The sequence below is a fragment of the Microcaecilia unicolor genome, chromosome 6, assembly GCF_901765095.1.
Source record: "Microcaecilia unicolor chromosome 6, aMicUni1.1, whole genome shotgun sequence".
Taxonomy (NCBI): domain Eukaryota; kingdom Metazoa; phylum Chordata; class Amphibia; order Gymnophiona; family Siphonopidae; genus Microcaecilia; species Microcaecilia unicolor.
The window spans coordinates 63,344,470-63,370,981 of record NC_044036.1 but is presented as its reverse complement, the minus strand read 5'-3'; the positions used below and the strand labels follow the sequence as shown (position 1 = coordinate 63,370,981).

Sequence of the window (26,512 nt, the reverse complement as noted above, 5' to 3'; positions counted from 1 at the left end):
AACGTGTTATTAAACTCTGGAATTCGTTTGCCAGAGAATGTGGTAAAGGCGGTTAGCTTGGCGGAGTTTAAAAAAGGTTTGGACTGCTTCCTAAAGGAAAAGTCCATAGACCATTATTAAATGGGGAAAATCCACTATTTCTGGGATAAGCAGTATAAAACGTTTTGTACTTTTTGGGGATCTTGCCAGGTATTTGTGACCTGGATTGGCCACTGTTGGAAACAGCATGCTGGGCTTGATGGACCTTTGGTCTTTCCCAGTATGGCAATACTTATCTACTTGATTTGTTCCAGTTTTGAAGACCCTGGTGTTTTGTGGCTTTGTATATGTATCTTTGCCAGCTGATTGTGGTCCTTCGCCAGAATTTTCTTCTGTGAACAGAGAAGTATTTGTTTAGCTGTTTGCTTTTTCCTCATGGCTCTCCACATAGCGGTCTACAGTATCTTTCAGTCTCACAATTCAATTTTTAGCCTTCCCCTTTTCATTAATATACCTAAAAAATTCTTGTTTCCTCTCCTTATATTTCTAGCCATTTGTTCCTCTGCCTGTGCTTTCGCCGTATATCTTTCTCGGCATCTTTCAGTCTCATCCGGTATTCTTTTCTGTGTTACTCTTTTTGAGTTTTTCTGTATTTCATGAACGCCAACTCTTTTGCCTTTATTTTCTCAGTCACTTGTTTGGAGAACCATATCGGTTTCCTTTTTTTCTTGCTTCTATTTACTCTCCTCACATAAAGATCAGTAGCCATATTTAGAGCTCCTTTCAGCCTGGACCATTGTCTTTCCATTTCTCGTATGTCCTCCCATCCCATCAGCTGTTTCTCAGGTACACCCCCATTTTACTAAAGTCAGCATGTTTGAAATCCAGGACTTTGAGATTTGAGTGGCTGCCCTCTGCTTTAGCTGTTATATCAAACCAAACCATTTGATGATTACTACTACTACTTATCATTTCTATAGCGCTACTGGATGTACGCAGCACTTTACAGACACACTTTCCTCATTTGTGAGCACCTTCCCTCATGGGTTCCATCACCATTTGTCTGAACACAGCACTTTGAAAGGCATCCACAATTTCTCTACTTCTTTCCAAATCCGCAGATGGAACTTTCCAGTCTGCATCTATCAGGTTGAAATCTCTCAGTAACAAGTGCTTCCCCTTTTTTTCCAACTTTTGGACATCTACAACCAGATCTTTATCAAGCTGCTGTGGTTGTGTCTGAGGTCTGTAGACAACACCAAATAGTCCCAATAAATATTGCTGTTTCTTTAATGTAATCTGTAACTGCAAATTTAACCAGCTGCAAGACTATAGCTACTCTGACCTAGGACTGGCAATTAAAAATAAACCTTGCAGAGTTTGTCTACAGTTACTAGCCAAAAGGTAAGAAAATCCAGCAAGAGTTAATATGAATCATCTTTCTCTGCAATTATCCAACAGATTGCTAAAACCTGTTATTTATTTCTCTAAATCATTACCAAAATTTGTCCCTTCCTTTCTGAGCACACTATCAAAACCCTTATCCATCACCTCACGCTTAGACTGTTGCAACTTTCTTCTCACAGGTCTCCCACTAAGCCATCTCGTTCCCCTTCGATCCATTCAACATTCTGCTGCATGACTTATATTCTGAGAGTCACTACACTCATATTAGCCCTCTTCCTGAAGTCACTTCATTGGCTCCCTATCCAGTTCCACGTACAGTTCAAACTCCTCTTATTGACTTACAAGTGCATCACTCTGCAGCTCCTCAGTACCTCTCCACTCTTCTCTCCCTACATGCCTCCTCAGCCAATCCATTTAATGGGTAAACCACTCTTATCTGTACCCTTCTCCTCCACTGCCAACTCCAGATTCCATTCCTTTAATTTTGCTGCACAGTACGCCTGGATTAGACTTCCTGAGTTAGTACATCAAGCGCCATCTCTGGCCATATTCAAATCTAGGATAAAAGTCCACCTTTTTGAAGCTGCTTTTAACTCCTAACTCCTATTTACTTGTTCAGTACCCATGTCTATTTTTCATCCCTAAGGGGTCCTTTTACAAAGGTGCGCTGAAAAATGGGTTGCGCTAGTGTGTGTGTGTTTTGGTGCACGCAGATTTCAGTGCGGCTGTAAAAAAAAGGCCTTTTTAAAATTTTTGCAAAAAATGGACATGCGACAAAATAAAAATTGGTGCATGTCCATTTTGGGTCTAAGACCTTACTGCCAGCCATTGATTTAGCGGTAAGGTCTCATGCAGTAACCATGCAGTAATCGTCTACATGCATAGAATGACGATTACTACCTGGTTTCCACCGCGCACAGGAATAGGTTTGGGAAACACATGCTATATACATTCCAAAAACTGAAACATTCTAATCCATAAATAAATAATAATAAACAAATTCCTGATGGACTTCAAGTGTCTGATTGCTCTCTGCAACTCCCCCGTTGATTTACTGCCCATCTCACTGAACCGAGGGCATCCCCATAGTGTCAAATTCACAACAGCTGCAGTGACGGAAGCTCTTGGAGGAAATGCCCAAACAGCTAAAGCTGTGAGCAGGTCCCTCTATTAAAGAGATTTATGACTCCACTACCTAAAGATGGCGGGAAGGGCGGAAGTGCAAGCCCGGGGGAACCGGCCTCACTCAGATTACACCAGGGGTTGGTGATAGAAGGTGGAATGGAGTAATGAGAACAAGGTTGGTGTGTGCACCAGAGTCTGTTTAAAACTTTTCTTTCTACTGATTTCATCAGAACACTTACTAGGAGGAGAAATCATAAACCAAACTGCATACCGTCAGTATTCTGGTCTAAAGATGCAGCGCTGCAAACACCACTGTTATCGCCAAAGAGAAATTTGGGAGCACTTTTAATCCCAGATTTTAGGTGGGATTTTTCATGTTTGTGTGACTATTAAGGCAGTGCCACTCCACTTTAAGAGGAGAACCTAGGATTCAATTTGAAGTTCCAACAGTAGTGGTGTTGTAAGAATTATTATTATAGGACCTTTTTGCGACCCCTGATGCAGATGCTTGGTCGTCGAAACATGGCCTGTGTCGGGTCTTTGCTTGCAATAATGTCTCCCTTTGTCCTGTTCATGGAGGTCCATTTGTGCTTTTTGGCTTGCAGAGGTTGTATTGGACACCTGCTAGGCAGGCAAGGGTCTCCTGAGCAGCAGCAGGGGGGCCTTTGCTGGAGGCACTGCAGGGGGGGGGGGGGTTGAACATATATGGTGTTCCTTTCCTAATGTTCAGCAATACTGGTGTACTATATGGAAATATCTGGTTGCCTGGCTTGCTGTACCTTGGAAGCTGAACACTAACTTTGTCTGTTTGGGATGTTTGGGGAAGATGCACTGCGCACTGACCTTGAAAAACTGGTGTTGTTTCTGTTGGAAACCAAGATGGCTTTGGCTTGCGCATGGAGATCGGATGTCGCACCTACTATGGGGGGCTGGATGTTGGTCTGTGGGAAGCTGCATAGACAGGATAAGATTGTGTCCTTAAGAGGAAGGAAAAGTCAGCATGAGGGTTTGTGGGCTCCGGTTTCTCTAGCCATAGACCTCTCTAATTTTATTTATTTATTTATTGCACTTGTATCCCACATTTTCCCACCTATTTGCAGGCTCAATGTGGCTTACAAAGACCTGTTGTGGCATTGCCACAACAGGGTAATGAGTACAGTTGGTGTTACAAATAAATCAATGCAAACAGAAGGATCTGGTCAAGTAGATATAGAAAGAGACATTCTGAGTAAAGGTGGGTAGATGTTGTGTTATAGTTAGTTATGGGTTATCGTGATAGGCCTTGTTGAAGAGGTAGGTTTTCAGCGATTTGCGGAAGGTAGATAATTCGTTGATTGTTTTCAAGTGAATTGGTAGTGCATTCCATAGCTGCGTGTTCATGAAGGAGAAGCTGGTCGCGTGTGTTAGTTTGTATTTCAGTCCTTTATAGCTGGGGAAGTGTAGGAGGTCCACAAGGTCTAGCATGTAGGTCGGAGCATTTCCATAAATGATTTTATGAACAGTCATGCAGATCTTGAATGTGATACGTTCTTTAAGAGGGAGCCAGTGTAATTTCTTTCTTAGGGGTTTTGCACTTTCATATTTTGTTTTTCCAAATACGAGTCTGGCTGCTGTATTCTGGGCTATCTGCTTTATAGTCTCGCTTTGTACCTGTATCTGTGTTGCCCTTTGGTTTTTGTATTGGGTATATAGGAGGTGGGTAGACCTGTGTGGGTTGGGGGGCGGGGTGGTGGGCTTTTGGGGGTGCGCTCAATTTATATTTCCTTTTGGGGGGGTTATATGAAACGGGTTTCTATACAAAAATTTGTACTTATTTTGCTGAGATTTGGATTCTAAAATTGTTGATGGTTGAAAAAAGATTATTTAAAAAAAATTCCTTTTTCTACCTTTGCTGGGGGTTTTTTTTTTAAAATCGTGTTGGACACAGTCTCTGGTTTCTGTTTTCCTCTGTTTTCTCTTAACTCACTGGCCAGAATCTCCTTGTGCATTTGGCATTTCTTCTCTCTCCACACCCATCATTTATCTTTCTGCCTTCCTACCCATCCTTTCCAGTATCTCCCGTTAGTGTCCCTGCTTCTATCCTCCTACTATGTTGAGCATCTCCCTTCTCTGTCTCCTTATTCTTGCCCTGTTCAGCATCTCCCCTGTGTCCCTATCCCTCTCCCTTTGTCCAGCACTACCCCTCAGTGTCCCTATCCCTCCCCCTCCCCTTATCCAGCTTCTCCCCTCACTCCTCCTGCAACCTCCTCCCCCGCGCCTGCATCTCTCAATCACTCTGCCTTTCTCTCCTGCTCTCTCCCTGGGGACTTGCATCTCTCTTTCTTCCTTCTGTCCCCTGGGATCCAGCATCTCTTTTTGTTCTTCCTGTCTCCCCTCCCCACTGGGATCCAGCATCTCTCTTCTTCCTTTTTAACCCATCTCCCAAGGGCCAGTATCTCTCCCTCTTCCTCCTCCCCCCTAAGTCCCAATATCTCTTTCTACTACTACTACTACTATTTAGCATTTCTATAGCGCTATAAGGCATACGCAGCGCTGCACAAACATAGAAGAAAGACAGTCCCTGCTCAAAGAGCTTACAATCTAATAGACAAAAAATAAATAAAATAAGCAAATCAAATCAATTAATGTGAACGGGAAGGAAGAGAGGAGGGTAGGTGGAGGCGAGTGGTTACAAGTGGTTATGAGTCAAAAGCAATGTTATGAGTCAAAAGCAATGTTAAAGAGGTGGGCTTTCTCTCATTCCCCATTGCAGGTCTATCACTGCTCTGCTTCCTACCCCTGAAAGTCTTGACATTTCTTCCCTGCTGTCCATGGTCCAGCATCTCTCACTCTCCATGCCTCTTCTCCCCCCACCCAAGCGGTCCACAAACCTTGACAATATGGCTACTAGCGTTGAAGCCATGCTGCCTTGGCACAGGTCCCCTTCTCTGATGCAACTTCCTGATGATGATAGCAGAGGAAAGGGGGCCTGTATTTACATCATTGGCACCCATTACAGGTAAGGTTTGCTGCAGTCAGCTGGGGAGGGGGATGATGGAGAGAGATGTTGAGCCAGAGGGGGAAAATTAAAGGGGGCAAGAGCCATGCTAGACAGGGAGGGGGAGGCAGCCGGCAGTCAATGCGTGTGAAAAGTGCATTTAGGTGTGTGAGCTGGAGATGGGACCCAAAGGAATATAACTTTGCTGTTCTGGTCACCTTTTGTTAGCATGTGGCCAAACTTCAAAGGGAGGGAGGGGGTGCCTTCCCGGCTTTCAGCGACTTGAAATAGCATGTGTGACCCTTCGTCTAAAACGTTGGACAACCCCTGCCTCAGAGATGCCAAGTTACTCAATTCCAGGACCGAGACTTTTTCGATAAGAGCGGTTTTAAATTTACAGCCCAAAGCAGTGTAATATAATTTGTGGATCCTAATCTACCTATTGAAATAAATGGTGCAGTGCAGGTCCTATAATACATTAAGGATGAGGCTGGCAGAAATCCAGGACTGGTCTAGTATCGCCCTTCTGAAACTGGATAACTTAGAAGCTCTGCTACCTTCCGTGCCCAAATCAAAGATGGCCACGGATCAGCAACACTCCTTGCGTCAGGAGGAAGTAGCGACGCTCTAGCAAACTCGTTCGCTGATTCGATAGTCACGTACAAAATAAATCCTGCTCCCCCCTTATGTAGTATTTGGTCGCAAAGTAAGTCGCGCTAGTCCAGCTGGATTTCGGCACTTCTAACACGTGTTTGGCTGGGAACGGGAAGTGGAATTTTTAAGCGCTAGGGAAAGAGGTACCTCCAAGGAAGAGAGCGAGAGTTGTTTCTGGGGGATGGAGGCGGAACGGGAGCGCCATGAAGAGAACTGTGTACTATCCCCGGGCACGAAGTCAGAGCTCTGTAAGGACAGTGACTGCTGGTCGGAGGAAGAAGGTGCTGTAGTCCTTAAGCGTAAGATGTCCCTGCACAGGTGAGGAGAGTGCAACCAACCGTCAGAGCCATACTTCTCCACCTTAGGTCAACGGCTCGCTCATTTTGCACTTTGTAAATTGTATCATTCTATTCTTCTATTTTGACTTCTCCATAGTTTGTCAGCTCATTCATGAGTGCAGATCAGGAGTTATCGACTAATATGATAGATACTGCTCAGGCTTGTGTTTTGAGATTTGGGTTTAGTTTACGCTTTTTCCGTAGCAGTTATATTTGGGTTACCCGAGGCAATGGAGGGTTAAGTGACTTGCCTAAGATCACAAGAGACGTCAATTCAAAAACATAATTTTAACCCAGCTTTCCCTCAGCCTGATGCGCTTACCATCTGACTGCCCCTACAGCATCCTGTTTTCAAAAGTGGCCAATCCAGGTCACAAATACCTGGCAAGATCCCCCAAAAAGTACAAAACATTTTCTCCATCTATACTTCCTCCCATGGTGCTCTGATCTCATTCCACGGTTTTCAGTATCATCTTTACGCTGATGACTCCCAGATCTACTTCTCCACACCAGAAATCTCGGCAGAAATCCAGACTAAGGTATCTGCCTGCCTGTCTGACATTGCTACCTGGATGTCTCACCGCCACCTGAAACTCAATATGTCCAATACTGAGCTCCTTATCTTCCCACCTAAACCAACCTCTCCCCTTCCCTCATTCTCTATTTCTGTGGACAACACACTCATTCTTCCTGTCTCATCTGCTCGTAACCTTGGGGTCATCTTCCACTCCTCCCTCTCCTTCTCTGCACATATTCAGCAGATTGCTAAAACTTGTCGTTTTTTCTGCTATAATATCGCCAAAATTCGCCCTTTCCTTTCTGAGCACGCTACCAGAACCCTCATCCACACTCTCATCACCTCTCGCTTGGACTACTGCAACTTGCTTCTCACAGGTCTTCCACTTAGCCATCTCTCTCCTCTTCAATCTGTTCAAAGTTCTGCTGTACGACTAATATTCCGCCAAAGTCGCTATGCTCATATTAGCCCTCATCTAAAGTTACTTCATTGGCTCCCTATCTGTTTCCGTATACAATTCAAGCTCCTCTAATTAACCTATAAGTGCATTCACATGTTCAATTGTAAAGCGCTGTGTACGACTGGTAGCGCTATAGAAATGATTTGTAGTAGTAGTAGTACGCTGCTTATCCCAGAAATATTTTCTCCAAAAGCAAAGGTTCCTCCTTGTCATCAACAGCAGATGAATCCATTAACTGATGGGTTGTATCCACCTACCAGCACGTGGAGATAGAGAACACTGAAAGCACATGGTGTTCCAGGACGCCCAACCCCCTCTGCCTTCAGTATATCTCTCTCTCCCAGCAGGTGTGGACGTCGCTTCTCAGCTCCTGGATTTTTGCCTGGGGTGGCTCCTGTGCTTTGCCAGTAGAGCAGGGGGTGTTGTGGCTGACAGCGCTCTGTGCGGGGTAAGTTTTGGCGGGAAGGCGCCATTTTGTTTTCTGTATTTGATGGCTGCTGAAGGGGTTAAGCGCTGCTCCCACTCTGGGAAATGCAGATCAGCAGCGGGGCTTTGCAGCACAGGCTGCCTAGATGCTAATGCTGGCATGAGCATGGCGGGCAGTGATTCTTCCTGCCCGCCGGAGTTGGCAGAGGCCGCCATCTTGGAGGCGCCGCGTGACTCAACCCTCGCGGTTGCGGAGGGGTCTGAGTGCAGGGGGATGCCTCGTTTTGAGGTTTCTAGGGAAGCTTTTGCCTCCGCTTCCCCCAATGTGGGGGCGGATGTACAGGGTGAGTTTTTCTCCCCTCAATTTGTGCTGCTGATGCATAAGGCTTTTATGTTAAAAAGAGCACTTCCTGAGGCTCCTGACAATTCCTGTCGGTCTGGGTTGCCTCCGGTTCTTGATAGCCCAGAGTGTGCTGGAGACTTTTTTTCTTCCCCTGAGCTTTAAGCTAAGCGTAGATGAGTGAGTACCCCGTGAGTGAGTGAGTACCCCGTGAGTGAGTGAGTACTCTGTTCTCCCCCGTGGTCTAGTTTCGGGGAGTCTGAGGGGTCTGGCAGGCCCTCGCGGACTGATGATCCAGATGAGTGACTGCTTGCCACAGGAGTTGGATGACCCTAAAGCGGTTCGGATTTTCCACCGTGACGAGCTGTCAGCTCTCATTTCTGGTGCCTTACAGGCCCTTTGTATTGAAGATCCTGACGAGGGCGCTGCCCCTTCTATTAATCCTAGGATGGCTAGCACTAAGCCTTCTTGGGCTTTTCCCGTGCATGCTTCCATCCAAGAGCTTATTTCAGCTCAATGGTACAACCGTGAAGGGTCCCTTGAAGGTGGCCAGGGCTATGTGTCACCTTTACCCCCTGAGGGAAAGTCAGTTGACCCTCTTTGGGATGCCTAAAGTGGATGCTTTAGTCACAGCTGTGACTAAAACGACTACTCTCCTGTGTAGGGAGAGGTTGCTTTGAAAGATATGCAGGACCAGCGGCTGGAATCCGCGCTGAAGTGGCCCTTTGATATCTCAGGCCTTTCCTTACGGGTGGCTATTTGCAGTTCCTATGCAGCCCGGGCCTGCCTTTCCTGGTTGCAGCAAGCGGTTGAGCAGCCCACCGATGGAGCGGGTTATCCTCGCTGAGGTCGGCCCGTGTATGGAGTCTGCCCTGTCTTTTTTGGCTAATGCCCTTTATGATCTGGTCAGAGCTTCGGCTAAGCAGATGTCTGTGGCGGTTGCTGCCCACCACCTTCTTTGGCTCTGGCATTGGCGGCTGACATAGCCTCTAAACAAAGGCTGGTGAGGTTACCCTTTTGGGGCCTTCTTTTATTTGGGGAGGATTTGGAGACGTTTGTTAAGGACCTACCTAGGGGACTCAGTTGCCTGAGGATAGGCCGAGGCCTTCTTCCAAAAGTCCTTCTTTTCCCTCCTCTTCCAGGCCACGTTTTAGCGAAGCTCGCAGGTATCGCCCGGGGCGCTCTGCAGGGTTTGGTCAACATACCCGTTTCCAGCAGAGGAACTCCTTTTGTTCGGACAAATGCGCGGCAGCTTCCGGGCAACGTCCAGGAGTTCAGGGGCGTCCTCCACAATGATGGGGCGCCGGTCCACTCGTCGGTTCCCGCAGTAGGGTGTCGCCTCTTCCTCTTTTTTGAGGAGTGGACCAGGATTACTTCGGATCAGTGGGTCCTAGACCTGATCAGAGAAGGTTACCGGCTAGAATTTGCCGTCCCAGTAGAAGACGCGTTTTTGGAGTCCCGATACGGCACTGCTGTGAAGCAGGTGGAAGTATACAAGACGCAGGTGTTGTTGAAGCTCGGAGCGTTGGTTCCGGTTCCTCCCGCCGAACGCGGCTGCGGTCGTTACTCCATCTATTTTGTGGTGCCTCGAAAAGGCGGGTCGTTCAGACCTATCCTTGACTTACGCAGAGTCAACGAGACCTTAGGAGTGCGACACTTCCGCATGGAAACCCTGCGCTCCGTCATTGCGGCGGTACAGCCAGGAGAGTTTCTCGCGTCTCTGGATCTCAAGGAAGCATACTTGCATATTCCCATCTGGCCGCCACATCAGCGGTTTCTCTGGTTTGCGGTATTCAGCCAACATTTCCAGTTTCGCGCCTTGCCTTTCGGCCTGGCAACTGCCCCTCGGACTTTTTCCAAGGTTATGGTGGTAGTGGCTGCCTTTCTCAGGCGAGAGGGTATCAGAGTTCACCCTTATCTCGACGACTGGCTCATTAGAGCGGATTCGGCAGACGAGAGTCTACTTGCCACAGCCAGAGTTGTTACAGTTCTTCAGACTCTGGGCTGGGTAGTCAATATGCCCAAAAGTCACCTGACACCCTGTCAGTCTCTCGAGTATTTGGGGATCCGGTTCGACACGGCTTTGGGGTTCGTTTTTCTTCCCGACAGCAGGCGGCTCAAGCTTCAGAATCAGGTCCGCCTGCTCCTGCGGATGCCTTGCCCTCGAGCTTGGGACTTTGTTCAGCTCCTGGGATCGATGACGGCCACCATAAAGGTGGTTCCCTGGGCGAGAGCTCACATGAGACCGCTGCAGCTTGCTCTGCTTTAGCAATGGTCTCCGATTTCCCAGGAATACCAACGCAGATTACGGTGGCTTCCTGCGGCCCAGCGCAGTATGGATTGGTGGCTTTCCGACAGCATGCTTTGGCAGGAGATGCCACTGGCTCTTTCTTTTTGGTGTCTGGTGATAACGGATGCCAGCCTTTTGGGCTGGGGAGCTCATTGCCGGGGACGCTATGCTCAGGGTCTGTGGTCCGCCGCGGAAGCGGGATGGTCCATCAATCGCTTGGAACTGAGAGCAATATTTCAGGCTCTTCTGGCCTTCCACAGGACGCTGAAGGGTCTTCCTGTCCGAGTTCTGTCGGATAACACGACAGCAGTGGCCTACATCAATCGCCAGGGCGGCACTCAGTGCAGGGCCCTGGCTGCGGAGGCGTCTCAGATCTGCAACTGGGCCGAGCGCCACCTAGAGCTGCTGTCCGTGGCTCACATAGCCAGTCAGAGCAACGTGCAAGCCGATTTCCTCAGCAGACATCAAATCGACCCAGCAGAATGGGAACTGGCAGACAAAGTTTTTCTTCAGATTTGTGCTAAATGGGGAACTCCAGGCTTGGATCTCATAGCATCAAGCGTAAACGCCAAAGTCCCTCACTTTTTCAGCAAGAGATCCTCGCTCGGCGGGGTTGGATGCTCTGGCTCAACCTTGGCCCTCCGGCCTCCTGTATGTGTTCCCTCCTTGGCCCTTGATAGGGCGAGTTCTACTTCGGATTCGTCTGCACCGAGGATTGGTGATTCTCATCGCCCCGGATTGGCCAAGGCGTCCGTGGTATGTGGATCTTCGGCGGATGCTGGTGGACGCGCCTCTTCCTTTGCCTCGGGTTCCGAACCTGTTAGTTCAGGGTCCGGTGACTATAGAAGATCCTTGCCGCTTTGGTCTTACGGCCTGGCTCTTGAGAGGGCGCAATTGAGGTCAAGGGCTATTCTAATAAGGTTATTGCCACGCTCTTGCAGGCTCGCATGCTGTCTACCTCTGCGACTTATGCTCGGATCTGGCGCACTTTTGAGGCGTGGTGTACGCCAAAGTCTATGTCGCCGACTCTGGCGACAGTCTCGCTCTTGCTGGACTTTTTGCAGGATGAGCTACAAAAGGGCCTGGCCTACAATTCCCTTAGAGTTCAAGTGGCAGCGTTGGCCTGCTTCCGGGGGAAAGTCTCCGATTGTCCCTTGCTGCTCATCCAGATATTCTCCGTTTTCTCAGAGGGGCGCTTCATCTCTGTCCTCCTTTGCGGTCGCCTTGTCCGGCTTGGAACCTGAGGCTCGTGTTTAAGGCGTGCCAGTGATCTCCGTTTGAGCCTTTTAAACGGGTTTCTGAGAAGGATGTGACTCTCAAGACAGTTTTTTTTAGTGGCAATGACGTCGGCTAGAAGAGTGTCTGAGCTTCAGGCTCTTTCCTGTCGGGATCCTTTTCTGCAGTTCTCGGAATCTAGGGTAACTGTTCGTACAGTGCCTTCTGTTCTGCCTAAGGTGGTTTCAGCTTTTCACCTCAACCAGCCCATCTTTCTTTCTTCCTTCCTTCTCTAAGGAGGAGTTGCCAGACTCCTTTGGGCAATTGTGCCTTTTGGATGTCCGCAGGGCTCTGTGGCAGTATCTGCAGATGTCAAATGATTTTAGGAATTTTGATCATTTATTTATTCTGTTGGCAGGTCCCCGACGGGGGTTTCCGGCGTCTAAGGTCACTATAGCCCGGTGGCTTAAGGAACTTATTTTTTCGGCTTATCTGCTTTCAGGGCGGTCGCTGCCTGAAGCGTTTAAAGCACACTCTACGAGGGCAATGTGCTCTTCGTGGGCTGAAATGGGTGTTTTTTCTCTTCAGGAGATTTTATTTATTTATTTTGTTACATTTGTACCCCGCGCTTTCCCACTCATGGCAGGCTCAATGCGGCTTACATGGGGCAATGGAGGGTTGTGACTTGCCGAGAGTCACAAGGAGCTTCCTGTGCCGAGAATCGAACTCAGTTCCTCAGTTCCCCAGGTCCAACGTCCACCACCCTAACCACTAGGCCACTCCGAGATCTGTCGTGCGGCTACCTGGGCTTCTCAGCTCTCTTTCGTGCGGCATTACAGACTGGATGTGGCAGCGCGGCAGGATGCGCATTTTGGAGCGCAAGTGCTTGTTCGCGGAGTTGCCTGTTCCCACCCTACTTAGGGAGTGCTTTGGTACATCCCATCAGTTAATGGATTCATCTGCTGTTGATGACAAGGTGTGAGGATGTTATAATGCCGTTGTATCGCTCCATGGTGCGACCGCACCTTGAGTATTGTGTTCAATTCTGGTCGCCGCATCTCAAGAAAGATATAGTAGAATTGGAAAAGGTGCAGCGAAGGGCGACTAAAATGATAGCGGGGATGGGACGACTTCCCTATGAACATAGTAACATAGTGGTTGACGGCAGAAAAAGACCTGCACGGTCCATCCAGTCTGCCCAGCAAGATAAACTCGTATGTGCCACTTTTTGTGTATACCTTACTTTGATTTGTACCTGTCTTTTTCAGGGCACAAACCGTATAAGTCTGCCCAGCACTATCCCCGCCTCCAGCCCCGGCACAGACTGTAAGTCTGCCCAGCACTATCCCCGCCTCCCAACCACCAGCCCCGCCTCCCACCACTAGCTCTGGCACAAACCGTATAAGTCTGCCCAGCACTATCCCCGCCTCCCAACCACCAGCCCCGCCTCCCACCACCGGCTCTGCCACCCAATCTATTTTCTGAGTAAGGAACATATGTTTCAGTTATAATGGGAATCAAGGAGAGGAAAGATTGGGTACTGTCCATTACAAGCTTTGGTTATGTTGTGTTGCAGAGTGCAGGCATTTATGTTGGGTCGGCGGGGTATGTCTTTTTGAACAGGTAGGTCTTTAATGATTTCCTGAAGTTTAGGTGGTTGTAGGTTGTCTTCACAACTTTTGGCAGTGCGTTCCATAATTGTGTGCTTATATAGGAGAAGCTGGACGCATAGGTTGTTTTATATTTAATTCTTTTGCAGTTTGGGTAGTGGAGGTTGAGGTATGTTCGAGATGATCTGGTTATGTTTCTGAGTGGTAGGTCTATAAGTTCTGTCATATAGCCTGGGACTTGGCCATAGATAATTTTGTGGACCAGGGTGCAGATTTTGAAAGTAATACATTCTTTGATTGGCAGCCAATGCAGTTTTTCTCGCATCGCAATTTGCCAAATATTACTCTGGCTGCTGTATTCTGAGCGGTCTGGAGTTTCTTTGTGAGTTGTTCTTTGCATCCAGCGTAATTTCCGTTGCAATAGTCTGCATGACATAGCACCATTGATTTTATTAGGTTACGAAATATTTCCAGAAAGACTAAGGAGGCTAGGACTTTTCAGCTTGGAGAAGAGACGGCTGAGGGGAGACATGATAGAGGTGTATAAATTTAATGAGTGGAGTGGAACAGGTGGCTGTGACACGTCTGTTCATGCTTTCCAAAAATACTAGGACTAGGGGGCATGCGATGAAACTACTGTGTAGTAAATTTAAAACAAATCGGAGAAAATGTTACCCAACGCATAATTTAAACTCTGGAATTCGTTGCCGTAGAACATAATGAAGGTGGTTAGCTTGGCAGGGTTTAAAAAGGGGTTAGACGGTTTCCTAAAGGACAAGTCCATAAACCACTACTAAATGGACTTGGAAAAAATCCACAATTCCAGGAATAACATGTATAGAATGTTTGTACGTTTGGGAAGCTTGCCAGGTGCCCTTGGCCTGGATTGGCCGCTGTCGTGGACAGGATGCTGGGCTCGATGAACCCTTGGTCTTTTCCCAGTGTGGCATTACTTATGTACTTAAGGAAGGGAAAATTAGGTTCTTACCTTGATAATTTTCTTTCCTTTAGTCACACCAGATGAATCCATGATCCCTCCCTGACTGACTTTAGTTTTTGTACAGATGTTGCATACAGACATTGTGCCTCATCAGGAGTACTTGAAGACAAGTTATCAGAGTTTCTACATGCAGTTTTTATTGCAGGAGGTTGATATCGTCCCTTCTTTGTTTGGTTATTGCCCCAGTTCTGGGACGTTTGTTCTCTGTGAGGAAAGTTTGTTATATTGCCTTTTTTATTCACTCTGCTTTGGAAATTTCATATACTGAAGGCAGAGGGGGTTGGGCGTCCTGGAACACCATGTGCTTTCAGTGTTCTCTATCTCCACCTGCTGGTAGGTGGATACAACCCATCAGTTAATCGATTCATCTGCTGCGACTAAAGGAAAGAAAATTATCAAGGTAAGAACCTAATTTTCCCATTCTGCTACTCAGTTGACATGCGGGTAGAAAGGAAGGAGAGGCACTGGGAGCAGATGCTGAGAGAAGAAGAGAGGCCCTGAGGGCAAATGCTGTAGGAAGGAGAGGCTCATAAGTATTGCCATACTGGGACAGACCAAAGGTCCATCAAGCCCAGTATCCTGTTTCCAACAGTGGCCAATCCAGGTCACAAATACCTAGCAAGATCCCCAAAAACTACAAGACATTTTATATTGCTTATCCCCAGAAATAGTGGATTTTCCCCAAGTCCAATTTAATAATGGTCTATGGACTTTTCCTTTAGGAAGTCGTCCAAACCATTTTTAAAGTCTGCTAAGGCTAACCGCCTTTACCACATTTTCTGGCAACGAATTCCAGAGTTGAATTACACGTTAAGAAAAATGTTCTCTGATTCGTTTTAAATTTACTACTTTGTAGCGTCATCGCATGCCCCCTAATCCTAGTATTTTTGGAAAGCGTAAACAGACGCTTCACGTTTACCCGTTCCACTGCACTCATTATTTTATAGACCTCTATCATATCTCCCCACAGCCGTCTTTTCTCCAAGCTGAAGATCACTGTGTAGAAGAAGCAATGGACAAACAGAGTATTAAATATTATCCTAATGCTAGATAATCAATGTTCAAAAAGTAACAGTGATACAGAATCCGATCTCTTGACATTACAGTATATGTAAAATTCATTGCTATGTTTTGTACAGGTTGATGTCGTTTTACCAGATTAAGAGGGAAGATAAGCTAAGAGAGAGAATTAACAGTAATCTAACCAGGTTAGAACAAAAGCCTTAAGCAGGGTCTTAATGAAATGATGTTCCTTAAGGGCTATGAAAGATTTCTTGGTCACTTGAGAATTGTATAGTATAGGGACCAAAAGATAGAGAGCTGTTCAAGAGAACACCAAGCAAAGAAATAGAATCCTTAAAGGGAACAAATTCCCTTAGTACACTTCTGATCGGATAGATTTTCATAATCTTATTAAGGCCAAGGATAAGATTGTCCTAAAAGGCTTGATTCTAACAGTCATGGGCAATAAGAAGTTAAATATTGTCCGAATAGAGGTTTGCTCTGAAACTCAAATCCTGAATGAGTGTAGCTGAGAAGCCAAAAAATATTGAGCAAGGATTAAGTCCTGCAGGATTCCACAGGTTGAGGGTACAGGGAAAAAGAAGGTATTAATGGAGATCTGAAAGGTTTGAGTGGAGGAGTGGCCTAGTGGTTAGGGTGGTGGACTTTGGTCCTGGGGAACTGAGGAACTGAGTTCGATTCCTGGCACAGGCAGCTCCTTGTGACTCTGGGCAAGTCACTTAACCCTCCATTGCCTGCCGCATTGAGCCTGCCATGGGTGGGAAAGCGCGGGGTACAAATGTAACAAAACAAAAAAAGACAAATTAAGATCTAAACCAATTTAAGATGATTCCTTGGAGGCCTTATTGCCTATAACCACTCCAGAAGAAGTGAATGATCCACAACATCAGAGGCAGCACTGAGATCCAGTTGGATCACCAGAGCATCCTTCTGAACCTCCAGATGCGGACATTCATTTAGCATTGCTACATAGGTAATCACAGTGACCAGTGTGAAAACCTGATTGTCTAGGGTGGAAGGAGTGGCTAGCATTCCAGAAACTAAATGCTTGCTAGCCCAATGCCTTTATTACAAGTTTAGCAAGAAAAAGTAGATTAGAAATTGGACAAAAATTCTGGGGCAAGTGAGGTTTTTGTCTACACCGGTCTAAGTATGGTTTATTTTCATGTTACGGAGACAACCTCCAGAGTCAAGCTGGAATTAACACTGTACAGAAGGATAGGCGATAAAAGACCAGTATTCCTTAAGTAACCAAGGGGGAACAGTGTCAGACAAGGCCTCTGATGGTCTTATGGATGTAATGATCTTTCCAAAACTAAAACGTGACAAAGGGGAAAAATTGGTAAAAACACTTCTGGAATGTGATGTGGAAGACAACCTGAAAGGGCTGTGAGGGGAGATAAGGTGGCAGGTCTACAGGGTTCTTCCATTATCAACAAGTGTGAAACTATTGCATGGCAACAGAGTTCTATTTACCCATTCCATTCCACTCTGGATTATATAGCCCTCTATCTCAGTGTTTCACAGGTCAGTCCTAGAGTGTACCCCCTTTGTCAGGTTTTCAGGATTTCCAAAATGAATATGCATGAAAGAGATTTGTATATAATGGAGGCAGTGTATGTAAATCAACTTCATGTATATTCACTGTGGATATCTTGAAAACCTGACTGGCAAGGGGCAGGACCGACTTGGGAAGCATTGCTCTAATCTCATCTCAAAGCTGAAGAACCTTTTCTTCATAGGGGAGTCATTCCATGCCCTTTATCATTTTGGTTGTCCTTCTCTGTACCTTTTTTAATTCTGCTGGATCTTTTTTGAGAGGTGCAGCTCCTCATTACCTCTCTACCCTCATCTCCCCTTACGTCCCTACCCGAAACCTCCGCTCATAGGACAAATCCCTCCTCTCAGCACCCTTCTCCTCCACAGCCAACTCCAGGCTCCGCCCTTTCTGCCTCGCCTCAACCTATGCTTAGAATAAACTCCCTGAGCCCATACGCCAAGCCCCCTCCCTGCCCATCTTCAAATTCTTGCTCAAAGCCCACCTCTTCAATGTCGCCTTCGGCACCTAACCATTGTACCTCTATCCAGGAAATCTAGACTGCCCACCTTGACATTTCATTCTTTAGATTGTAAGCTTGTTTGAGCAGGGACTGTCCTTCTTTGTTAAACTGTACAGCGTTGCGTAACCCTAGTAGCGCTTTAGAAATGTTAAGTAGTAGTAAGTAGTAGAATTGCACTCAATTCTCAGAGTGCCATCCCACTGTGGACTAGTACAGAAGCATTGTGATATTCTTGCTTAATCTTCATGTCCTATCATTATGTTTGCTTTTTAGTCTGCAGCTGCACACTGAGTAGAAATTTCAGAGTATTGTCCACAACGATGCCTACCTAGATCCTTTTCCTGGGTAGTGATTCCCAATGTGGCATTTAATGTTTGTGCAGCTCCGATTGGGTTTTTTTTTTTTTTTCTAAAAATGGCAGATGGAATTGTGCAAAGTTGGATGCTTAGTCTTAGAATTCCACTTCTGATTTAACAACTCTGAATAATTTGTCATTTTCAGATATGATTACCTCACTCATTCTCATTTCAAGATCATTCATAAGTATGTAAAAAAAAAAAACACCTGTCCCAATACAGGTTCCTGGAGCAATCCACTATTCACTTTTTGCCATTGAGAAAATCTAGCCCTATTGTTTTCTACATTTTAACCCAGTTTCTGATCCACAGAAGAACAGTGGGGTTCTTTTACTAAGCTGTAGCAATAAGTGGCCTTCACGCATCCTTGTGTGGGGTTTTCCCAGTGCTAAGGTCATAAAAATGGCCGCCTTGTATTTTTTGTAGTATTGGCCATGTTCTACTATTCCTATGAACACAGCCATTAAAAAAAACTTTGCTGCATGAGCACTTACCACGCCCATTTTGTAGGTGCTAAGGGCTCATGTAGTATTCCTATGCTAACCAGTTAATGCACAATAATGTAGCTGTGCTAATTGATTGGCGCAGGAATGCCCACTCTCCCCTGACATGCCCCTCACAAAAGAATTATATTTTTTAGTGTGCAGTTAGTGCTAATTTGGCATGTCCCACGGTGTTCCGTTTTAAGTTGTGTTAGGTGCTCTTTTACTAATGCAGCTTAGTAAAAGAGCCCCATTGAGGGACACTTTCGATAAGACATTTAAGTTGGACTTTGGATGTTTTGTGCTAAATGTAAAGAAATCCGAATAGGAAATACCTATATGAAACCACAAAAAAATGTTTTAATATTGTTTGTAACAAGGTTTTGTGCTACATGCATTTATTTTTTTCAGGCCATTTAAAAAAAAAAAAAAAAAAAGTACAGTGTAAAACAGAGAAATTCAAGTCACTGGGATATAGGAGGGGCCAGCATATTTAGCAGACTGGTCCACCAGATACACCAGGAGAGCAAAGGGGCATCCAAGGGGGGCACTGCTGTGGACTTCTTATAAATGCTTCCAGGTACACATCTCACTGTTGCTCCCTTATCTTGCAGCTGAGCCCTCCTAAACCCACTTAAAACCCACTACCCCCAACCGTACACCACTACAATAGCCCTTATGGGCGAAGGGGCCATCTATATGTGGGTACAGTGGGTTTCTGGTGAGTTTTGGAGGGCTTACAGTTTCCACTACAAGTGTAACAGGTAAGGGGAGGTATGGGCCTGGGTTCACCTCTCTGCAGTGCTCTGCATCAACCTATAGACCAGAGACCTGCATGCTTCTCTAATGGACCTGGCTATAATATCTGAGGCTGTCAGAGAGGCTGAAGAGTACTATTCCATATCATCAAGCTGATCAATCCATAGACTGGTGGGTTGTGTCCATCTACCAGCAGGTGGAGATAGAGAGCAAACTTTTGCCTCCCTATATGTGGTCATGTGCTGCCGGAAACTCCCCAGTATGTTCTCTATCTCAGCAGGTGGTGGTCACACACAGCAGCAGCTCTGGCTAGGCCTCCAAGCCTAATCCTTAGGTTTTGTTGAGGCCTGGGGTTGAGGGCTCTTTTGAGCAAGTGCAAACCTGGTGGTGCCAGGTCCCTCCTTTTCTCCCCCCTCCCGCTGGCTCCGTTTAAAAAAAAAAAAAAAAAAAAAAATTTTAAACGTCTTTAAAGGCGTTTAATTCGACGTTTCTTTAAACGTTCATTGCAGCTACTCACTGGGACACCAGTTCGTTACAGCTCGGAGCGGCAAGCAGGTAATTTTACCTTTTTATAGCGGGCAGGGGGTTCCCCGATTCTTCTCCTCGTGGCATATGGCGTCGGAGGGCGAGGGCGCAAAGGGTCGCTCCCCGGATCGCTGGAGCGCTTCTAGAGGGGATGCGGGGGTTTTACAACCTGATTCGCCCTTGATGGGTGACAGTTTAGTGACCGATGAATGTCCCGGTCGTTCCTCCGGCGTGGCGGTTTTTTCCCGCCATAAACGCCCATCCCCCGCTCCTCGCCTCCGCCATCTTGGCCGGCCACGCGGCTCGGACGGCTTCTTCGTGGGCCGCCCTTGAGGTTGGAGACATTAATCCCATGAACGCCCTTAATTTGGGCGACGGCACAAGCGGCTAAAGTTAAGCGCCGTTCTTCCCGCGCGGCTCCTTCGCGGAGTTTCGCGCCGGACGCCATTTTGGATGCGCAGCATGTCTCTCCCCCGCTATTGCGAGCGCCGGTTGAGAGTGCGTCTAGGGCTGTTGCCCAGGCTGCGGAAGTGCACAGTCTGGGGGGTTTCTCCCCCGAGTTTGTTTTGCTGCTGCATCAGGCTTTCCTCATGCAAAACGCTGCCCCTGCTCCCTCTTCTGATAGAGGTTGAGGTTCCCAGAGGTAAACGCCCTCGGGTTGCAGGCCTTGGAGGACTTTGTCTCCTCCGATGTAGATGAGGGCAGCGTGTCTGAGGTCTCCCAACGGTCCTTTGCGGATTCCTTGGAGGAGATAGATCCCCGCTCGGATGGAGCGGATGACCCCTCTGCAGCGCGGCTTTTTAGCCCAGAGGATTTGCCCAACCTGTTTTTACAGGCCATGGACACTTTGAAGATTTCCTCTCCGGAGGACGTCTCTCCCTCAGCCCCTGTTGGCTCTGCCATTATGCTGGGGACGAAGCGCCCGCCTAGATCCTTCCACGTGCATGATGCCATGCACACCTTAATTGCGGCTCAATGGGATGTCCCGGAAACGAGCCTTAAAGTGGCTAGGGCTATGTCCCGCCTCTATCCTTTGGCTGTGAGTGAACGTGAGGCCTATCTGTGGCCTACCGTGGATTCTTTAATCACTGCGGTGACTAAGAAAACGGCGTTGCCGGTGGAAGGTGGCACGGCCCTAAAGGATGCCCAAGACAGAAGATTGGAGGCGGCCTTAAGGTCGTCCTTTGAGGCAGCTGCTTTAAGTTTGCAGGCCTCAGTTTGCGGCTCCTATGTGGCCAGGGCGTGCCTGACTATGGTGCAGCGGGCTTCCCCCTCGGATCTTTCCTTGAGGGCTGATTGGCCGGCCCTGGAATCGGGCTTAGCCTATTTGGCAGACTTGCTGTATGATGTCTTGAGAGCCTCAGCTAAAGGCATGGCTCAGACAGTCTCTGCGCGGCGGTGGCTTTGGCTGAAACATTGGTCTGCTGACCACGCCTCTAAATCCCGCCTGGCTAGATTGCCTTTTAAAGGCAAGCTGCTCTTTGGGGTCGAGCTGGACAAAATCGTGACCGATCTCGGCACGTCTAAGGGCAAGAAATTACCAGAGGTCAGGGCTCGGGCTAGTACTCGTCCCGGTACCTCCAGAGGACGGTTGCTGGAAGCCCGTCGGTACCGCCCGGGCAAGTCGGGTTCCTCTGCCCCCTCTTCCTTCAAGAGGAATTTCTCCCCCAAGCAGCATTCCTTTCGCAGAGACCGCCGTCCCGGAGGTGCTCCCTCCGGTCCTCCCCCAGGGTCTCGTACCCAATGACGGGGCCTTGGTCCACGCCCCAGTGCAGATTGGAGGACGGCTGTCCTCGTTTCTGGGCGAGTGGACCACTATAACTTCAGACGCGTGGGTGCTGGAAGTCATCAGAGACGGCTACAAGCTAGAGTTCTGCCAACCCTTAAGAGACGGGTTTGTACTCTCTCCCTGCAAGTCTCCGGTCAAGCTGTGGCAGTGCAGCAGACCTTGGACAACCTGATCCGCCTGGGTGCGGTCGTTCCGGTGCCAAAAAATCAGATTGGCAAGGGACGTTACTCCATTTACTTTGTGGTTCCAAAGAAAGGAGGTTCTGTCCGGCCTATCCTCGACCTCAAAGGGGTCAATCGGGCCTGGAAAGTGAGGCACTTTCGCATGGAGACTCTCCGCTCTGTTATAGCGGCAGTGAAGGCAGGAGAGTTCTTGGCTTCCTTGGACATCAAGGAAGCGTACCTGCATATTCCCATCTGGCCTCCTCTCCAACGCTTTCTGCGTTTTACAGTCCTGAGACGACACTTCCAGTTCAGAGCCCTCCCTTTCGGGTTGGCTACTGCTCCGCGGACCTTTTCCAAAGTAATGGGGGTCATAGCGGCCTTCCTGCTAAAGGAAGGAGTACAAGTCCATCCTTATCTGGACGACTGGTTGATCCGAGCCCCCTCTTATGCAGAGTGCGGCAAAGCTATGGACCGGGTAGTTGCTCTTGTGAGCTCCCTGGGATGGATCATCAACTGGAAGAAGAGCCAGCTGCGCCCGACTCAGTCCCTGGAGTATCTGGGAGTTCGATTCGACACCCAAGTGGGCAGAGTGTTCCTGCCAGACAATCGGATTGTCAAGCTTCAGGCTCAGGTGGACTAGTTCCTAGTAGCCTCTCCTCTTCGGGCTTGGGACTACGTGCAGCTGTTGGGCTCTATGACGGCCACGATGGAAGTAGTGCCCTGGGCCAGGGCTCATATGAGACCACTACAGCTATCTCTGCTGCTGCGCTGGACTCCGATGTCTGAGGATTATGCTGTGCGCCTTCCCTTGGACCCAGCAGTGCGCAAGGCGCTGAGCTGGTGGACGCAGACAGACAAGTTGTCTGCAGGATTGCCTCTGGTGACCCCGGAGTGGATTGTCGTCACGACAGACGCCTCTTTGATGGGCTGGGGAGCCCACTGCTTGGGAAGGACAGCGCAGGGGCTCTAGTCTCCTGCAGAGGCAAGTGGTCTATCAACCTCCTGGAACTCAGAGCCATTCGGTTGGTGTTATTGGAGTTCATCCCGGTACTGGTGTTGTAGCCTGTACGGGTCCTGTCGGACAATGCCACGGCTGTGGCCTATATCAACCGCCAGGGAGGTACCAAGAGCGCCCCTCTAGCCAAGGAGGCTATGAGTCTTTGCCAGTGGGCGGAAGCGAACCTGGAGCAGCTTTCAGCGGCCCACATTGCCGGAGTCATGAATGTCAAGGCGGACTTTCTCAGTCGCCATACCTTGGAGCCCGGAGAGTGGCAACTATCTGCTCAGGCGTTCTTGGACATCACGAAGCGCTGGGGCCAGCCGAGCCTAGATCTGATGGCGTCATAGGCCAATTGCCAAGTGCCGCGCTTTTTCAGCAGAGGACGGGACCCTCGATCCCTGGGAGTAGATGCTCTTCTCCAACAGTGGCCGACACAAGAGCTCCTCTATGTGTTCCCGCCCTGGCCCATGTTGGGCAGGGTGCTAGACCGGGTGGCAAAGCATCCCGGCAGGGTAATCCTGGTGGGTCCGGATTGGCCCAGACGTCCCTGGTATGCGGACTTGATCAGGCTCTCAGTCGACGATCCTCTGCGGCTGTCAGTGGAGCAGGGCCGGTTACATCAGGGTCCCGTGGTGATGGAGGATCCCTCTCCCTTTGGTCTTACGGCCTGGCTATTGAGCGGCAGCGTCTGAGGAAGAAGGGCTTCTCAGACAAGGTCATCGCCACTATGCTGAGAGCGAGGAAACGCTCTACTTCTACTGCTTACGCCAGGGTTTGGCGTATCTTTGCAGCATGGTGTGAAGCAGGCTCACTTTCTCCCTTCACTGCTCCAATTTCTTCAGTGTTGGCGTTCCTGCAAGAAGGTCTGGAGAAAGGCCTGTCGCTCAGTTCCCTTAAAGTCCAGGTAGCGGCTCTGGCTTGCTTCAGGGGCCGCCTGAAGGGTGCTTCCCTGGCTTCGCAGCCAGATGTGGTGCGCTTTCTCAAGGGAGTTAATCACCTGCGCCCTCCTCTGCACTCAGTGGTGCCTGCGTGGAATCTCAACCTGGTGCTAAGAGTATTGCAGAAGCCGCCTTTTGAACCCTTGTCGAGGGCATCTCTGAAAGACCTGACGTTGAAAGCAGTCTTTTTGGTGGCTATCACTTCAGCCAGAAGAGTTTCCGAGCTCCAGGCGCTCTCATGTCGAGAGCCTTTTCTGCAGTTCACTGAGGCAGGAGTGACTATTCGCACAGTGCCTTCCTTCCTGCCCAAGATTGTTTCTCGCTTCCATGTGAATCAGCAGCTCTGTCTCCCTTCCTTTCGTAGGGAGGACTACCCAGAGGAGTACTCTGCTCTTAAATATCTGGATGTGAGACGAGTCATCTTCAGATACTTGGAAGTGACCAATGATTTCCGGAAATCGGATCATCTGTTTGTCCTGTTTGCAGGTCCTCGTAAGGGTCTGCAGGCTGCTAAGCCTACAGTGGCAAGATGGGTCAAGGAAGCCATTGCAGCGGCTTATGTGGCCGCGGGGAAGGTGCCGCCTATCCAGCTGAAGGCTCACTCCACGAGAGCTCAGGCGGCCTCGATGGCAGAGGCCGGATCCGTCTCCTTGGAAGAGATATGCAAGGCGGCAACTTGGGCTTCGGCTCATACATTCTCCAAGCATTACCGTTTGACTGTGGCTGCACGGGCGGAGGCCCGGTTTGGAGCTTCAGTGTTGAGGTCAGGGATTTCAATGTCCCGCCCTGGGTGAGTACTGCTTCGGTACATCCCACCAGTCTATGGATTGATCAGCTTGATGATATGGAAGGTAAAATTATGTATAATCATACCTGATAATTTTCTTTCCATTAATCATAGCTGATCAATCCATAGCCCCTCCCAGATATCTGTTCTGTTTTTATTCTGGTTGCATTTCAGGTTCAAGTTTAGTCTTCAGTTATTTCAGAAAGACTTCGTGTTCAAGTTCTTTCACTTGGATTCTTCAAGAGTTGAGACGAGTTTGTGTTACAGTGAGCTGCTGCATTCCTCTCCCCTCCGTTTTACGGGGCTGGATTGAGACATAAATTCTGCCGGCACTCCCTCCCGCTTCGTGCGGCTGTAGGGCAGCTTTGTACCCCTCCCGCTTCGGCGGTGTTAGGGTCAGTCAGCTCATCCCGCGGTTGCGGTTGCAGGATAAGCCAGATCCCCCCGCATCGGCGGGTGTGGTGTCCCTCCCCCGCTCCGCGGGGATGAGCTGGACGGATTCCCCTCCCCCACTTGTGTGGGGATGAGCTGGGTTAATTCCCCTCCCCCGTTTCGGCGGTGGTGAGCTGGGCAGAGTGTCCCTTCGTGGGTGTAATTCTCTAAGTGCTGAGTCCTGCGGATGGAGCTTTGATATCGACATACTGAGGAGTTTCCGGCAGCACATGACCACATATAGGGAGGCAAAAGTTTGCTCTCTATCTCCACCTGCTGGTAGATGGACACAACCCACCAGTCTATGGATTGATCAGCTATGATTAATGGAAAGAAAATTATCAGGTATGATTATACATAATTTTACCTTTTTCTTCACATTTTAGGGGGGGGGGGGATGGGAGGGTGTCGGTGACCACCGGGGGGAGTCATGCCCGATTCCCTCCAGTGGACATCTGGTCATTTAGGACACCTTTTTGTGCCTTATTCGTTACAAAAACAGGTCTAGACCAAAATGTTGACGTCTTTGACCAAGACATTTTCATTTTGTTCCATTTTGGCTTTAAAACATCCAAATGTTAGGCACACCCTAAACCTGCCCTAATACCTCCTTTAAAACACCCTTGAAATGCCCTATTGTGATTTTGATGCGTTGCAGATGAAATGCATAGATAAACATCTGGAAAATAGGTTTTGAAAATACCGATTTGGACGTTTTGAGAAGAAATCTGTCCAAATGATGCTTTGACACTTTTTGGACGTTTTTCTTTTTTGAAAATGAGTCACATTCTCTTATCCTTCAGCTTTTTTAAGTACAAAATTTTTTTTATATAACAACCAAGCAAACCTTGTACAGTAAAGTGATCAATTAGAGAAAAGAAATGCACAATAAGCAATTGTTAGAGCAATTGTAGGAAATTAAGGCACTCATTTTCAAAGCCCTTTGTCTTACAAAATTACATAGAGGTATATTTTCAAAGCACTTAGACTTACAAAGTTTTATTTAGTAACCTATGTAACTTTGTTAGTCTGTGTGCTGTAAAAATGAGCCTCTTAAATCTATTAATAGATCATTCAAGTCTATAATTATGGGTTCTAAGAATATATGATATAGAGGAACAAGGAAATAAAACAATGGAAAACTGCCTAACACGTTTTATATAACTCATATGTATTCTACTGATAATTATTCTAATGAGTTACACATTCCCAGATAATCCAGTTAGGCTGAAGAGGCCTCCAAGGAGGGGAGTTTAGTGTGCTCATAAAAAAGGAAAAATGGGTTAAACACTTTACATGATAAAATGTGGGCTATTTTTCATCATCACGGTTACTTTTAGTGCTGCAACAAAAATAGTTTACCCAAAAATGAGTACTTACCTATATTGCTTTAAAGTTCACTGTTCTAAACTGGCAGTTTAACAGGTGCAGGGTACTGTGTGTCTGGTTTTAGTGGTGGCTGGAAAAGTTGATTAAGAGGGGATGGGATGGGGATCCATGATGGCCGCACACATCTAGGAAGGTCAGAGACCTTGTTTCCTACCATATTCAATATGCCAAAAAGACGAGGTAGGGCAGCAGTCCGGGCATCCCCGCTGCCTACTTCATTACCTGTGAGTCCAATGAACCATTTCATGAGGACTCCAGAACAGAGGTATGAGACCAGGAGTGGTCTCTTAGGAAACGCCGGCATTTTGGAGGAAGTATCGGCGCTTTCAGGGCATGATGTTACGCTGAGCCCCGATCTGAGAACTCCGCCCCCGCAGCCACAGTGGACTAGCTCCCCCTCCGAGGGATCGAAAGGGCCTCCACCATTGAGTGGAGTGGACCTGGTTGCGAGTGAAGCACAGGAGAACCAT

The 26,512-nt window shown here is 48.0% G+C and overlaps 1 protein-coding gene across 1 annotated transcript in view; it reads left to right on the top strand.

Annotated features, from left to right (window-relative positions):
* Nucleotides 1-6,162: 6,162 nt before the first annotated feature.
* ZNHIT6 (zinc finger HIT-type containing 6) overlaps nt 6,163-26,512 on the top strand; it is a 166,352-nt gene continuing 146,002 nt past the window's right edge. The window contains exon 1 of the mRNA XM_030207787.1: nt 6,163-6,460. Within this exon, the coding sequence (XP_030063647.1) occupies nt 6,324-6,460 (137 nt within the window). The 5' untranslated portion in view covers nt 6,163-6,323. The remainder of the gene's footprint in view (nt 6,461-26,512) is intronic.